The sequence below is a fragment of the Cavia porcellus genome, unplaced genomic scaffold (genome assembly GCF_034190915.1).
Source record: "Cavia porcellus strain 051 isolate PalLab524CR breed Dunkin Hartley unplaced genomic scaffold, mCavPor4.1 scaffold_5, whole genome shotgun sequence".
Classification (NCBI taxonomy): domain Eukaryota; kingdom Metazoa; phylum Chordata; class Mammalia; order Rodentia; family Caviidae; genus Cavia; species Cavia porcellus.
In genome coordinates, this window is record NW_026947488.1 from 52,889,195 (window position 1) to 52,905,618 (window position 16,424).

Below are 16,424 nucleotides of genomic sequence, written 5' to 3' on the forward strand. Positions count from 1 at the left end.
CATCTGCTCGCTCTTAAAGCAAAAATGACGGGAACTTTTAGCCAGATGTGGTGGCATATGCCTATAACCTCAGTACTTGGGAGACTGAGGCAGGAGGTCTGATGTAGCTGAAGAGATCCAGAGAATTCAGTACCAGCTTGGGCTACATAGCAAGACCCTGTCTCAAAGAAAAAGAAAGGAGAGCTGGGGATACAGGCCAGCAGCATAAGCATCTGCCTGGCAAGTGTGAGATCATGAGTTCGATTCCCAGTACCAAAAAAAAAAGAACTTTTTACAACATTAAAAGAAATGTTGAGCCAGTTGCAGTGGAGCAAGCCTATAGTCTTAGCCGCTCTAGAGGCTAAGGTGATGACATCTTTCCAGCCAGCAATTTAGGGCCTGCTCGGACAACACAATAGTAGGATCCTGTTTCAAAAGAAAAAAAAGTACTCAGGCTAATCAAAAAAGACAGTGTATGATTAAATTTTTAAAAATTATTTTACTAGGGCCGGGGATTTAGCTCAGCGGCATAAGTGCTTGCTTGGTAAGCTCTAGGTTGTGAGTTCGATTCCCAGTACTAAAAGACCCAGTGCTGCTAGCCATGATGGCTCATACCTGTAATCCCAGACTTAGGCAGCTGAGGCAGGAGGATCAATGTGAGTTCAAAGCCAGCCTGAGCTATATAGCAAGACCTTGTCTCAAAAAAAAAAAAAAAAAAAAAAAAAAAAAAAAAAAAAAAAAAGACTCATTGCCATTCACCCTTCTCAGAGTCAAACACCCTTATCCTGTCATTACTGCCACTTTTCAAAGCAGCTCTGGAAGTTCTCTTTTATATCTTTACAAGGCATAATAAAAAAATATGGTGAATGCTGCTTCTGAGTGCCATTCAATAGAAAGGCATGCTCATAAAAACACTAAGGCATATCCTCATTCACCTGATTCACTAGATCTGGCACTGTTTGACTTCTGGCTCTTCCCCAAAGTCAAATGACTGTGAAGGTTTAAATGCTTTAAATGGATTCAGAACACTGAGGCAGCCATGATAGCACAACTCATTCATGAAAGAGGACTTCCAGAACTGCTTCAGAAAATGGCAATAAAAATGAAATAAATGCATTTGAAGCATGGGGGAGTATTCTGAGGGGAATTAATAGCAATATGTTTTTACTGTAGTAATTTTTATAATTTAAACATTTACTCTTTTATGACTGCACCTTGTATGTCCTTTCCTGGCAGAATGAATTGTTCTTTTTTCTTCTCTCTGTGAGCTTCAAGCTACCCAAATGCCCATTTCCTGCCACCTCTGGTGCTGGACCCTTGGGACATGGCCAGTGTGTGAGAGGAATGTGAGGGTAGGAAGCAGCTGCCCAAAGTTCTTGACCAAGTCTTTCTTTTCTTTGTCTCTCCCTCCCTTTCCCCTCTCCTCCTTTTTCTTTTCCAAGCATCTACAATCTGGCAAACCCTTGGCTCAAAGACTCACAGCAAGTGGGCTGTGGCAGGCAGAACTCAGTTGAGGACAGGATGTCTCCTAACAGCAGCTGCCTGGGTGGAGTATATGCTGGACAAGTTGGGACCACTGGCCTGGGGGCCTTTGTCTTTCCAGAGACACTGTCTTCCTCAGCCATCTGTCATGGGGAGGGAAGTGCTCTCTCCAGAACCCTGCCACTGCAGCTGTCTGCACTTTCCCTATGGCCAGCCAGGATTCCAGTGCGTTATACACAGAGTTTGGGAGCACACTGCCCTCCTTCCAAGATGCCAGAAGTTTTTCCACAGCCTTGGAGAGGGGCTTTGACTGGGCGCCTTGCGCTCTGTTTCCTTCACATTCCAGCTGGCTCGGATCCCTCTGTACCCACAGAGCCCTGCTCCTTCACGTTGCCCTGGGGTGACAGCGGAGCAGACCTCCACACGGCCAGCACAGGGTTGGGAGAACTTTACAAACATTAGGACCTAACACTGTCTCATTGCTGAAATAAGAGGCCATAGCACCGAAAAGCAGCATGGGCGCCGGCTGAGGCTTCTCCCAGCCCAAGGTGGCAGTGTGCTGCACACCTGCCATCCTCTTAAAGCCATCCCCCAGCCATCTCGAGCTCCCCAGCAGCACCGCCATTGTCTCGACCAGCCAGCTCGTCATCTGTACACCTGGGGATTTCTTTTCATTTCAATAACAGCCTTAATCATTCCAGTTTGATTTATGTGTATACCTCATAAACATTGTTCTTTCTCTCTTTCCTTTTCTCTTTTTCTTTGTTCAACCCCTTTGCCTCTCTCCTCCACTATCACCTTGGACTGATAGTTTGGTTTCCTCTCTGCTCTGCCCCTGCTTAGCACATGGAGAAAGTTGATAAGAAGCAATAGGGGGCAACAGGCCACCAAGAGCACAACCCCAGGGCGAGGCCTAGGGAGGCCCCTCAGCCCGCCTCTGTTTACTGTGCAATTCCAGTCCTTCTTAAGCCATCATCAGTGGGTGTGCTCAGAGCAGAGGGGCCAGGGCTTCTGTCAGGTGGGGGAAAGGCCCAGAGCCCTGAATGGGGGAGTGTGGTGCCATCTGTCTATCTGATGGGCATTCCTCCCCAAGGCTTTCCTTTGGGAGAACTCCCTTCATCTTGGGGCACACCCACAAGTCTCATCTTTAACTTTCTATGCAATGAAATATAAACCCTCAAAGACAACCGTTAATATTTAATAAATTCCATGTTATGTATAAGGAGTTAATTGCAAACATGCGATTGAGAAACTGGATAGATATGCTCATATCACCACTCTCAACCCCTGCTCCTACTGTGTGTGTGTGAAATTCTGTCTGTGGCATGTTTGACCTGTGGCAGGACTCGCTGCTGCCAGGTGAGTCACCGCCTGTCCTGCAGTGGAGCATGCACAGCTCGCAGCCTCTTTGCACGATTTCATCCATTTTAAATGCTCGACCCTCTTGCTTGGAGTTCTTTTGCCTCTGAACCTCTCCTTCAGGAACACTTCTAGTGACTTCTGCACAAGCTAGTGAGGACCTGCCAGAATTGTTACCTGAGTGTGCCAGGCTATGGGGCAGGTTGGACAAAATCCCACATATCCTGTACTTCCCTCTGTTCAAGATAACAGGTACAACAGGAAACCCTGGAGCAGACACAATGGTAGGAGCCTGTGTAGGATGCATGTGTATGAAAGTTCTGAAGGTTTGCTGTATGGTTTATATCTGTATCCATTTTCCCCTATTACTCTAGCTCTCATCCAGAGCTATTTGGATATCTTTCCCAGTGAGGCACTGCTTAAAGACAGAGCTGAGCTGCATCCCTGACCAAAGAGGCAGGTTCCGAGGACAGAGTCAGACTATGCCCTAGGGATCCCATAAACCTACTCCATCCCTCTCCTTTGTGGTCAAGAGGCTCAAAGGACTGTATTTCAAGACATCTGGGCTAGAGCCAGGGGATAAAAAGGTACTTGGGAAGAGCTGTGCTTCTGGTACTTGTCTTTGACAGTATCATCTGGAGTGAGTGAATCGTTCACATAAACAATGGCCTTAAGCTGAGCTTCTTGGGAAGCTTGTCAGTAGCAGAACTTACTAAGGTTCTGTATGGCCCTTTTGTCATCCATCCCTGGGTCTTCTCTTCCCTACCTGAGTATCAAGTGTCATCAGGTTCTCCACTGCTGGGCCAGGAGCGGAGCAGGCAGTAGCTGCCTACCCCTCAAGGCCTGACCTTCCTCTGGAGTGCTCTGGTTTGCATCATGCATTTCTCAGGGTCCACATTCTCGTGCTTTTCTATAAGGCCTATGTATCCCTTAAGAGCGGGGTCCTTGCCCACCTCTGGCAGCTGTAGATAAGACACAAAGCTGCCAACCTACATGTCAGACCTGGCTCCTTCCATAAGACAGCTGCCTTATCTCCAAAGATCAGGCCAGGGCTGTATGGGTCTACTGAGCAAGTTCCTTTAGCCACTCAAGGTCTGTGTAGGATGCCCTAGTTGGATATTTGCAGAGCAAGGCAGTAACTCTTTCCATTAATGGCCAAGGGATGGGACAGGGAACAGAATGTAGGAAGGGAGTTGCCAGCAGGTCAGCCTCTAACAGGCTCTATCTCAGGCTTTCAAGTACTGGCTTTTCAGCAGATTTCTTTTTTAGCCAAATCCTCTGAGTTTAAAACACCTGACATCATCTGGCACTCTCCACCCCTCACTGAACACACAAGACAAATCATTGCCCTATATGAAGACTGTGAAGACTGCAGCAGGCCTCTGGATCATGGCAGTCCTGGCCCTTACCTGGATGCAGCTGTGACTCTAGGGGCCATGCAGCCAGAGGCCGAGAGACTAGCATCTGGTGCTTGGGCAGAAAGAGCAATATGCACTTTCCCAATGGACTAGAGGTTTCCAGGGTGCAGTCTAGGCCTTCTCTGGTTCCCCCTTCAAGAGTTATGAACAAGGGCACTCTCTTCTTCCCACTGGAGGGGCCAGGCACTCAAAGTGATACCCTTCCCCATTCTTTCAGGCCTTGGGCAGAGCATGTGCTATCAGGGCCTGCACTGAAAGAACAGAAGTGGCAGCAACTCTGGAACCTGTAGGAATTTTCAGGACAGTGCAATCTCACCCTCTTAGACCCTTCCCTGCTCCCTCCCAGTACCCATCTATGCTGTAAATACTTGTCATCATGGACTCAGATAGGATCAAAGGGACAGGACTGGTCAACTGAAACTCAGATGCTATCTGTCTCGCTGGATGCCAGTGCCCTGCTGCCATGTGCACTGGGGTAGTACTAGAGAGCCATGGAAGTCATGAGATATTGTGTGGATGCATGTGAACATACGTATGTGTGTGTATGTGTGTGTGTGTGTGTGTGCGCGCGTGCATGCACGCGTGCATCTGCCTCATTCAGCCTGTGGGGTCAAATCAGCTCCTTCTCCAAGTGCAGTAACCTGGAGAGTGGTGGCAACCACCACCTTTTCCTCTAGCTTCCCTGTCTTATTTGTGCTTTTCTTTCTCTCCACCCTCTCTCCCTTTTTCTTTTTTCCTTCTCTCCTTGTTTATTTGAGGGGGGAAGAGTGCTGTACAGTCAAACAAGTTTACAGTTGTAAGTGCAATGACCCGAGTCCTCCACATGACCTTGTGAATTGTGTGCCGTCCTCCTGTGCTCTGTGAGAACTCGTGGTACTTCAGTGTCCCTCCCCATCCTGTATTGTGACAAGGTAATTCTGTGGCATCAGAATAAAAAGACTTGATATAAACAACGTACCGACTGTCTCTGGGATGGTTTCTAAGTAGGAAGGCTTAGCCAAAGGAGTAATTCCTCAAATCTGTGGCCATTCTGTTCAGTTAAAGGAAAAGAATAAAAGGGGCAAATTTGAAAAGTGCTGGCATGACATACACCAAGCCAAAGACATGAACCCTCCACAAAAGAGCCCAAGCATAGGTCCCAAGCTTGGATCTAGAGCTAGCAGTTCACTGTGTTAGCTGTGGGGACACACCCACAGCTTTCTGGGCTTGCATCCCAGGAGGCAAGTGAGCAGATACTGCCCCCTGGTGCTGCCAACAAGCCTTAACCTGCCTACTCCACCCCACAGCTCTTGATGGGTGCCACACTTTAGTACTTTCCCAGATGGACAGGAGCAACCCCAAGAATCTGAGAGCAAACTACATAAATTTTGCCTTAAATGAGCTCTTAAAGGCAAGGCAAGGTGAAAGGAGTCAGGTGTGCAAGACCAGCCAGGTTCATGGTACACAGAGAAGACATCACTACTGGCTGCCCAGCCTCTCCTGACTTGGCTGCCACCTCAGAGAACCCGATTCTGACTACCCAAGTTCTCTGCACAGGAAGCTTTTTGGTCTGGGACAGGGTGGACCCTGACCCATCAGACCCTCTGCATTCAAGAGTTTGAGCTTAGGCTTGGAAGGCAGAGACCTAGTCTCCTAACGGTTCCCACGAGTCGTCCTTGAGAAGGATAGGTGAAGGCTGCAGGGACACTGATAGCTCTTGAGACAGGCCTGGCGACCGATAAGCCCAAGTAGCGCCGCCGTCCCAAAGCTCTCCAGCATTCGCTCCATCAGGACCTGTGCTCTTCGGTACAGTCTGCCTAGGATTCCCTCCGAGAGGCCTTGTGCCGTCTGGGGAAGGTGGACAGAGGGACTCAATGAGCAGGGCCGGACGCAGGCAGAGACTCTGGCCCTGCCCAGAATCCCTAGGAAGACAAAGGACCTGCCCCGCACTCGGAACGCTTAGGTCCCACTCCAGCAGCAACTCGCGGCTTTCGACACTCGCCAGGTCAGGTAGGGACTCAGGTAGGGAATTCAGGTTCTGCCCTTGCGTAGACCCTTTGCTTCTCACAAGCTCCGCCCCCTGGAACGCTTGCTCCCGCCTTCCGCTCCCAGGGGACGCCTCTCGAAGTCCACGCTTGCAGGCTCAGACATTGGCTCAGGACCTGGCCCACTCGCCTAGTCCGCTCCTAAAAGCCCTTCTCTTTTCCTCGAGGTGCCTTCCCCCCCAATTTCTCTCCACCAAGGCCACGCCCCATCGCCCGCCAGCCTGGCTCATTGGCCGGAGGCTCCGCCCCCAGGTCGCTAGGGACTGTAGCGGAAATGGGCCGGGCCGCTCCAGGTTCCGCCCCCAAAGCTTCACTTCCGGGTCCAGCGCGCCCAGCCTTTCGGCTGCTAACGGGGATTATGGAGCGTCAGGTGAGGGCTCAGTTCGCGGTCCCCGTGGTCCTTGCAGCCCGGGCCGGGTCTGATCCTGCTGTGTCCCCTGCCCAGGTGCTGCTGAGCGAGCCCGAGGAGGCGGCGGCGCTGTACCGAGACCTTAGCCGCCAACCGGCGCTGAGCGCCGCCTGCCTGGGCCCAGAGGTCACCACGCAGTATGGAGGCCGCTACCGGACCGTGCACACTGGTGGGTCGTCTGAGGGGGTAGGGGCGAAGGGGCTGTGCGCTCACAGAGGACACGAGTTGAAGGAGCCAGGGCTTGGGTACAGCCCTTGCCCACTTCCCAGCACACAGGCATGGGGGGCTGTGGAGGCCAAACTAGATAGAGCCCTGACTGCATGGTTGGAGGAGAGCTCAGACCTGAGTGATCAGCCTGTGAGCCTTGTATCCCAGACACATTCCAGGCTTCCCTTGATGCCATAGTGGGCACTGAGGGCAGAATTGGGTTTTTAAAGCAGCTGTTAGCTCATGGTCTAGAAACCTGAACTTGGGTTGTGGTCAGCTGTTGTCCAGGCTCCCCTCAAGATGTCTGAAGACAGATTGGGGATGTTGTGTGTAGGTCTTCTTGGATAAGGTGAAGGCACTGGCCCCAGCAGGCCAAAACAGATGAGCAGCCTCATTCCTCCCTTGCAGAGTGGACCCAGCGGGACCTGGAAAGGATGGAGAATATTCGATTCTGCCGCCAGTACCTGGTGTTCCACGATGGGGACTCAGTGGTGTTTGCAGGGCCTGCAGGCAACAGTGTGGAGACCCGGGGGGAGTAAGTTTAAGGGAGGAAGCTTGTGAACAAGGCCATAGCCATCTGCCATGCCAGCTGTTAATGAATGCACACGATGTGCCTAGATGTGGGTAGGGCCCAGAGGGAGACCAGGAGCTAAGTTTCAATCTCCTGGTTCATAATGACATGGCCTGGTAAGTATCAGAGGCTTACTTCAGACTCAAGCCAAGTCTGGAGCCCTTAGATCTGGGGAGAGTAGAATCTCTGCCTCAGGGAAGAATAGCAAGCCCATCTGCCATTGTGGAGTTGCAGATTCTACAGGGGCTGGGGTGGAACCAGAATCTCAAGAATCTAGCTAGGCATGGTAGCACACACCTGTAATCCCAGCACTTGAAAGGTTGAGGTAGGATTACTGAGTTTGAAACCTGGGCTACATAGTGGGTTCAAGGCCAGCTTGAATCATGTTTCAAGTTCCTGTCTTAAACATAAATAAATAAAAATTAAAAAAAGAAGCGGTCAGAGGTTGTGGCCAGTAAGGGGTCAGCACAGAGCTATTTTGGGTTGAATATAACCCTGACCTACTATCCACATCCTCAGGCTGCTGAGCAGAGAGTCTCCTTCAGGCACCATGAAAGCTGTGCTGCGTAAGGCTGGTGGCACAGGCCCTGGGGAAGAAAAGCAGTTCCTGGAGGTGAGTCTGCAAAGGGCCAGGTAGTGGACATTAGGGAGTTTAGCCCCCAAGATAAGGCTATGTTGGAGGAAACATAGACTGATGCCCTGATATCCTCAGATCTGGGAGAAGAACTGGAAGCTCAAGAGCTTTAACTTATCAGCACTGGAGAAGCATGGGCCTGTTTATGAGGATGGTGAGTCACCTGGCTGGAGAGCAGGCAGGGTAGACAGGAGGGGTACCCAAAGCCCAAGTTTTCCTCTAATTAGCCCTCCTCCTACCCAGACTGCTTTGGCTGCCTATCCTGGTCACACTCGGAGACACATTTGTTGTATGTGGCAGAGAAGAAGCGCCCCAAGGCTGAGTCCTTTTTTCAGACTAAAGCCTTGGATGTTAGTGCCAGCGATGATGACATGGCTAGGCTGAAGAAGCGAGATCAGGCCATCAAGGTGCTTGTTGTGTGGCTGGTCCATGAAGGCCTGGGAGCATCCCTGGGGCTTAGTCTGCTCCCTTCCATACTCTACCTGTCAAAATTGGGGAGGTACTGGCTTCTAGGAAGCAGGGCAGGGTCTTGTAGAAAGGCTGGGCATTGAATATCCTGTGTTCTCAGGGGGATCAGTTTGTATTTTATGAGGACTGGGGAGAAAGCATGGTTTCGAAAAGCATCCCTGTGCTCTGTGTGCTGGACGTCGAGAGTAGCAACATCTCTGTGCTTGAGGGGGTTCCTGAGAATGTGTCCCCTGGACAGGTCAGTAGCAACTCAGCTCATGTTCCACTCAGAGTCTGCTGGCCTTGCTTGAGCTACTACCCTTTGCTCACCTGCACTGCCCTCTGGTTATGTTTATAGGCTTTCTGGGCCCCTGGAGACACGGGTGTGATATTTGTGGGCTGGTGGCATGAGCCCTTCCGGCTAGGCATCCGCTTCTGCACAAATCGAAGGTGAGGAAATGAGGCAGGGAAGGGGGTCCTGCAGCCTAGCTAGCCTTGAAGCTGAGTGACTCTTGGGCCATTCCAGGTCAGCCCTGTACTATGTGGACCTCATCGGGGGGAAGTGTGGTAAGTGGCTGGTGTGACATTTGCCTTATGGTTACACATTGGCCCTTGCCAGTTTGTGTGATGCTCACATTTCCATGTGGCCCAGAGCTCCTCTCAGATGACTCCCTGGCTATCTCGTCTCCTCGGCTGAGCCCAGATCAGTGTCGCATCATCTACCTGCAGTACCCGTCGCTGATCCCTCACCATCAGTGTAGTCAGCTGTGCCTGGTGAGCTGAAGGTTTGGGGTAGGAGGTGATCAGCAAGAAGAGGGGAAAGTGAAGAACCAGCATCATCTCCCCATGGGCCCCTCTAAAGATACCCTTATTGTCCCAGGAACAACAATAGTATAAATTATTATCTGTGCTCTGAAGGCAAGGCTGGAGGCTGAGTGTGCTGGCAGAGAGGGCTTTGCCCCATTGAGTTTGCCATCTCGAGAGTACCGTGTGTCTACAAGAATATTCTCCTTGATCCTCATTTGCACATAGCCAGGCTCTCGAGGGGGCCAGAATACGGTGGGAAGTTACACAGTCTCTGGCTCCACCCATAAAGCACTGAGCCCGAGATGAGGCCTCCCTGGGGACCAGGTGCATGTCTCTAGGATGATATGTATCCAGCTTTTCTCACCTTTCCTGCTCCTCTGTCACTGAAAGGTACATATGCAGAGCTGTATGCCTGGAGGACATTGTCTGTCCCCTAGTAGGTCTGACCATTGTTTTCTCTTGCAGTATGACTGGTATACCAAGGTCACCTCAGTGGTGGTAGACATTGTGCCTCGACAACTAGGAGGTGAGGGTGCTTGGCTGGGGGAATCAGTGGTGCCTACAGCTCCGAGTTCCTGCTCTCTGTTCCATCTCTGCCCAACTCTTCGTCAGGTTCCTTTGGAGGACCTCCTATGTGGTGGGCTAGCCCTAGGCCCAACCTCCAAGGGAATCTGAACGTCACTGTAGGGAACAGTTCCGATGAAAGAGTTGGCTGGACGAAAGCTGAGATTAGAGTGGCCCAAGCTGGCTGGGGATTTACATGATTTAATTCTAGTGCTGAAGCAATCAGAATTCGCTTTTTTCAGTGGCTAGTTGAAACCATTGCCCTTCAAGTGAATCTCTCAGAAAATATACCAGATTGGAACATCATACTTGAAAGGCTCTGGCCTGAGGGTGCTATGTTACTCTACCCTCCATCCTATCTGGCAACCTTCATCCAGTCTAAGTCAGCTGGTCCTCCAGGAGAGTGACCCTCAGCTGAGAGGCTTTTCTCAGTCTCAGGTGTCTATAGCTTTTTTTGGAATCTTAGACCATCCTAAGGATAGAAGAGTTGAAAATCTGTTTTCTCATGCTGCCCAGAAAGTTCAGGAGTCTAATAAACAAGTACAGTGGATGATTTTCTAGTTCAATAGAGATATAGTTAATAGTAGAACATATACTTAGCATGCACAGGACCCCAGGTTAGGTCTGTAGCCCAGAAAGAGGGAGTAAATAGAATACCACAGTGGCGTTTTTTTGACTTCTCTTTGGGTTGCAGGGATGCAGTTGGGAACCCTATATGAATCTCAGATATGCCCCAGATTAGCTATGTGTCCTTGTATGGTACCCCTAGCCTCCCTGAACTGGCATTTCATTTGGTTTGGTTTTCTGAGCCAGGGTCTCACTATGTAGCCCAAGCTGGCCTTGAACTCTTAGTGATCTTCCTGCCTGCATTTCCTCTGAGTACTGGGATTACAGGTGTGTGCCACCATGCCCAGCCCAAATTTCCATTTCTTCATCTGCGGAGGGAGTGGTTACCCCTGCTTTACTTGGAGAATTGCAGTGAAGGTTAACTTGAGTATGGTAACCTCACGTGACACAATTTAATGAGACCCTTCTGTTCAGCGCTGTTACAGTGGACAGGCAGGTGTTACCTTGGTTAAAGGCGTCCAGCGTGGCCTAGCAGGAGCAGCTTGTTGGCACGCCAGGTGCTTTTCTCAGCACTGATGCTCAGTAGCTCTTGAACAGTGCCTCTCCTGGGCCCTCAGAGACCTCTGCGCTTTAGCCCTCCAGTCCCTTCTTGGATCCGATATGTGGGACTGCCATTCTGTCGCAAGTTGCAGGGATGCGGGTAAACTGCCCAGTGGCATAGTCTGTTTAATAGTATTGATTCACCTAATCCTTTACTCCTTGTTACAGTCCCAACCCTCCCATCTTTGCAGAGAGCTTCTCTGGAATTTACTGCAGCCTTCTGCCTCTGGGTTGCTGGTCAGCTGATAGCCAGAGAGTAGTCTTTGACTCTGCTCAACGGAGCCGGCAGGTAGGGGATCCTGACGATGTGAAGAGGCAGCCCCTGTGATCAGTCAGCAGGAGCTTGAGTCGTGTGGCGGAGCATGTGTGTGCCCTGGGATGGACCTCCAGCCCAATGAAGGCCTGCCTCCCTGGCCTGGCCTGGCCTGGCTTCTCCTTTAGGAGGCCTGCTGCCCCTGAAAAGCCATTGGCCTTTCTGCCTGAGGCAGAGTGCCGCCTTTCTCAGGCATTTCCAGCTGGGCGACAAAGAATCTGCTACTAAAGTGGGTCCCCGAACACATTGTAAGGACAACGACGATACAGGGTGGGATGAGCATGCCCAACTCCTTGTGGTATGGTATCGTGTCACCCTCATGCTAGGAGGGGGCTAGTGGCATTCTTTCATTTCCTTCAGGGGGCTCAGTGGCATTCCTTTCCCTATCTAGCAATACTCAGTAAGTTGTAGTGGAGATGAGGTTCGAGTAGGCCCTCGGGCTGCTTCTTACTGCACTGAGTAACCATCACCATAGCTGCTTATAGCCCTAGGCTGGACTCAGATCACCAAGTGAGGAGAGGGGAGGTAGGGGCAGGAGCCACAGAGCTCTGGGATGTGGTACCACATGAGGCCTCCCCTTTGATTTAGGACCTGTTTGTAGTGGACACCCAGACGGGCAGTGTGACGTCCCTAACAGCTGGTGAGCAAGGCTGGTAAGCCAGCCAGGTGAGGGGTGGGTTTGGAGCTCAACATGGGGCAGCAGTGGCACTGTAGCCATTCTCATCACTGACTTCTGCACATCTTGTTGCTAGTCCCCCTAGGACCCTGCCCTTGTAAGGCCCTTGCCATTTAGCACATCACCTCCCGTGCTCCACAGACCCATAGAACACTCTTTTGCCGAGATCTGCCAGTCATCCTCCCCCTTGCCAAAGCTTGGGTGCGTATCCCAGGCAGAGATAGCTCTGGTCCCTCAGGTCCCTCAGGGACTAGCAGGAATCCAAGATCCCAAAATCCCTCATCTCCATACTCAGGCCTAGTGATTGTAGCTGAATTGAAGTTTTGAACTTTCTGGGATGGCTCTACCTGCTCCTCCACAAAGCTATTCTAACCCTATAGCTAATCACAGGAGTCCTACTTAAATATCTGTGTGGACCCCTCTGCCCATTCTCCATCCCATCCAACTCCCTGGATCCAGCTGCTGTCTCCACAGTCATCGAAGGGGTGGGGTGGAGTTTCTTAATGGTCTGGTGCGCCCCCACATCTGGCAGTTCCTGGGCATAGCCCAGGTCTGCCAGATAAAGAAGGTTCTGAGCAAGAAACGTCCCTGGGGCCAGGCATAGCTGAGTGTTTGTGGTATTGCAGAGCACAAAGACAGCTGAGCCTGAGATCTGAGCATTGGGTACATGTGCGTTATGTCTAAGTGCTGATACAATCAGGTTTTAGTGAGAATCCATCTGTGTCCTCTGGAGGTAGGTGTGAGGTTTAGCATGCTAAGAGCTACCCACCCCCTGCTCTAAACAGAGGCATAAAGCAAGAAGGCAGCTGGCCCCTCCCCCCCCCGCCCCGTGAGACTTTTGCCCCTCACGGGACCAAGGGCCACCTTTCCACTGAACCTTTATCTTCGACTGCAAAGAACAAGTGGGGAAGATAGTGGCCCTGCCAGGTGCTTACTGGTGTCTGCTTTCTCCAGGGGGGCTGGGTGGAAGCTGGAAGCTGCTTACAATTGATCGGGACCTTATTGTGGCACAGTTCTCCACGCCCAGCCTGCCCCCGAGCCTGGTGAGTATTAGTGGATCATAGGCTTAAGGCTGCAGCTCTGCTGGCTCAGAGACCAACTGTAGTTTGTCAGTATGTAAAGGGGTCAAGACAGACTCACCCTGAGTGGTCCCTAAAGGTTTGGCACTCATATAGAGGGATTATGGGCCATGATCTGCTGTGTCCTGAACAGGGTACCTGGAAAGTAACTGGTCCGCTGATGTTATAGAACACAGGGAGACAGCAAAGGCTAGGACCAGAGGAGGGTGGGGTACGTTCAGATGTGACTGTGAGTATTTGGTATGTAGCAGCTCCCAGTAGTAACCCATGCTGTGTCCTCTGGAGGTAGGTATGAGGCCCAGCTCAGTAAAAACTGCCTACCTCCTGCTTTGAGCAGAAGGCAGGGAGGCACCCTAACCACCTGTGAGACGTTTCCTTCCCCTTGGCAGAAAGTTGGCTTCCTGCCTCCTGCAGGGAAGGAGCAGTCAGTATTGTGGGTGTCCCTGGAGGAAGCCGAGCCCATTCCTGACATCCACTGGAGCATCCGAGTGCTAAAGCCACCCCCAGAGCAGGAGAATAGACAGTATGGTAAGCTGGGCCAGGGCGGAGAGACACTATGGCCAGGCCTCCTGGCACACAGCCTCTGTGGAGACCCTGCCTCTTGCTCACCACCATGTGGTTTTCTGAGACTCCTTGAAGAGGTTTTCTGTTCTTGTGGTCTTGAGGAGTAGCACCCAGGGCTGAGCATCTGTTCCGTCGTGTATTAGAACTGTGTACCACCAGGCCAGATCATCTGGTGGGGAAACCAAGCCCCAAAGAGAATAGGCCTCATTAACTTATCTGTGCAAACATACCTTATCCAGAATGCTGTCCCTTGAGAGTAGAGCTCCTTGAACAGGGCAGAAGAAACATGAGGTTTCAGAGGCCCATTCATCATGGTATGGGTTCCACAGGTCAACCCTAGATCAGCACCTAGAGATGGGTCCTTGGCTGGGAAAGCCCCAGGGAAGTACCCTTAGCCCTGCTGACTGCTGCTCTCTCCCTGCAGCTGGCCTTGACTTTGAAGCAATCCTTTTGCAGCCCAGTGATCCTCCAGACAAGACCCAGGTGCCCATGGTGGTCATGCCCCATGGTAGGTATTTGGGCTAAGAGCCTCTGCCCTCCTTCAACCTCATCTGGCTGGCCCTTTCACCCTCCATTGCCTGTCTCCAGGGGGACCCCACTCATCCTTTGTCACTGCCTGGATGCTGTTCCCAGCCGTGTTCTGCAAGATGGGCTTTGCAGTGCTACTAGGTGAGCAAGGAGGCACTGGTAGCTCTACTAGGACCTTGGTAGAATGGTGGGGTAGGCTTGTTTTGTATAAACTCTGTGGTTACCACTCTGATTTCTGGGCCCTTCTAGTTATTTCCTCTAGTATCCACTACCATAAACTGCCCTGGCCTAGCCTCTATGTGAACTTGGATACGTCCATGGAAAGGAAGTGGTCCCTGGTTAACAGCCTGGACTCTCATCCCTTTCCCTTGTGGCCTGTGATGTGGCTGGGCTTTGGGCCTACTTCACAGATGTATGAAGTGGTGTCCACGGTGCTGAGAGTGTCACCTAACTACCCTGTCTGATCCGTCCCTCACCTTTAGTGAACTATCGTGGCTCTACTGGCTTTGGACAGGACAGCATCCTTTCCCTTCCAGGCAATGTGGGCCACCAGGATGTGAAGGATGTCCAGGTAGAAGGGGGCTGGGGCTTCTGACAGGCCAGAGAGTGGGCTGTCGGGTGTGGCTGCAGACAGCTTGGCTGCAGTATGCCATGCTCCATCCTATAGTTTGCAGTGGAGCACGTGCTCCAGGAAGAACATTTTGATCCAGGACGTGTGGCCCTCATGGGTGGTTCCCATGGTGGGTTCCTCTCCTGCCACCTGATTGGCCAGTACCCAGAGACTTACAGCGCCTGTGTGGCCCGGAACCCTGTGATCAACATTGCCTCTATGATGGGCTCCACAGACATCCCTGACTGGTAAGTGTATCCTTCTCTCCACCTCACATTCCCATGTGTCTCTGCAGGCCTCACAATTCCTGGGACTGCGCTGACCTTGTCTCCATTCTTTGTGGTATCAGTGGTGGCACATACCTGTAATCACAGCACCCAGGAGGCTGACAGCCTGGGCTACACAGCAAAGCCCTATCTCAAAGAAAACGAAAACAAAATGCATTTTTTTAGTGCCTTGAACCCAAGTCTGAATACTGCCCCACCTCTTTGTCTGGAGACAGAGTCTCAATAGGACACTAAGTGACCCAGATTGGGCTCAGACTTGCAGTCTTCCTGCTTTTCCCCAGAATGCTGGGATTATAGGCACCACGACACCTGGCTCTGGCTTGGTCTCTTGCAGGTGTGTAGTAGAGGTTGGCTTCCCTTATAACAGCGACTGCTTACCAGACCTCAATGTATGGGCAGACATGCTGGATAAGTCACCCATCAAATATATCCCTCAGGTACTCAGCTCTCCCCGATACTTGCCCACGTGCTGCCCATCCATCCAGATTTTAGGACCTGGTTCATCCCTGCCCCGTCTTTCACACACTCAGGTGAAGACACCACTGCTACTGATGTTGGGCCAGGAGGACCGGCGTGTGCCCTTTAAGCAGGGCATAGAGTATTACCGTGCCCTCAAGGCCCGGAATGTGCCTGTCCGGTGAGTACCACAGGGCAGCCCTGGCAACTGGGGGGCAGGTGAGCAGGGGAGGACCCTCCAGACTCATGTGCTGCCCCACCTCTACAGGCTCCTGCTCTATCCCAAAAGCACCCACGCACTGTCAGAGGTGGAAGTGGAATCAGACAGCTTCATGAATGCTGTGCTCTGGCTGCACACGCACTTGTGCAGCTGAAGCCCTGCCATGCTGCACAAGCTGGTCAGCTCATGTCACACTTTGTTCTTGGAAGCTCTTGGGTCTGGCAGAGCAGCAAGAGGCTTCCTAGGCTCTAGACTCCATGGATGAGAGGGCAGAAGAATGTAGTCATAATAAATGAGGACACAGAGTCTGGTTTATGCTGGTACTTTGTACCATGCCATCCAACCTTGCCACCAACCTGCCCTGATTTCCTCTACCTGTAGTGTCAGTAGAGGGGCCAGTGAAAAGTTCAGTCTGCTTGTCTTGGCCAACAAGGACTGTGCACCAAACCGTGGAGCTCTTTTGCTACAGTCCCCTCAGGGAGAAACTGCTGTACATCACCTTCTGCACCTAAGAGCACCTTTGGAAGACATGTGAGGCCCTGCCCTTCCACAGCACCTACAGGTTAACATAGTTCCGGGTGAGGGCACTCATCCCAGAGTGTGCTTAGAGGCTCCCAGGTCCT

General features: G+C 51.6%; 2 protein-coding genes across 5 annotated transcripts in view; both read left to right on the top strand.

The window, feature by feature from the left end:
- The window catches only part of Bsn (bassoon presynaptic cytomatrix protein), a 122,563-nt gene extending 117,368 nt beyond the window's left edge, over positions 1 to 5,195 (top strand). For all 3 annotated transcript variants that reach the window (XM_063248859.1, XM_063248860.1, XM_063248861.1), the window contains one exon: positions 1,422 to 5,195. The gene's annotated coding sequence lies outside the window, so the exon portion shown is untranslated. The remainder of the gene's footprint in view (positions 1 to 1,421) is intronic.
- A 1,284-nt stretch (positions 5,196 to 6,479) lies between these two features.
- Apeh (acylaminoacyl-peptide hydrolase) lies at positions 6,480 to 16,106 on the top strand. Of its 2 annotated transcripts, XM_003476452.5 has the most exons (22): positions 6,480 to 6,632; positions 6,708 to 6,840; positions 7,287 to 7,413; positions 7,969 to 8,062; positions 8,162 to 8,237; positions 8,327 to 8,490; positions 8,652 to 8,789; positions 8,889 to 8,980; positions 9,057 to 9,097; positions 9,183 to 9,304; positions 9,803 to 9,863; positions 11,260 to 11,357; positions 11,970 to 12,021; positions 13,012 to 13,100; positions 13,526 to 13,664; positions 14,125 to 14,208; positions 14,289 to 14,369; positions 14,711 to 14,799; positions 14,896 to 15,086; positions 15,460 to 15,562; positions 15,656 to 15,762; positions 15,850 to 16,106. In XM_003476452.5, exons 1-22 carry the CDS (start codon positions 6,537 to 6,539, stop codon positions 15,953 to 15,955), a joined length of 2,283 nt encoding a protein of 760 aa, XP_003476500.2. In that variant the 5' UTR covers positions 6,480 to 6,536; the 3' UTR covers positions 15,956 to 16,106. The 2 variants fall into 2 exon arrangements, with proteins under 2 accessions (XP_003476500.2, XP_063104934.1); XM_063248864.1 differs by lacking the exons at positions 6,480 to 6,632; positions 7,287 to 7,413.
- The last annotated feature ends 318 nt before the right edge of the window (positions 16,107 to 16,424 follow it).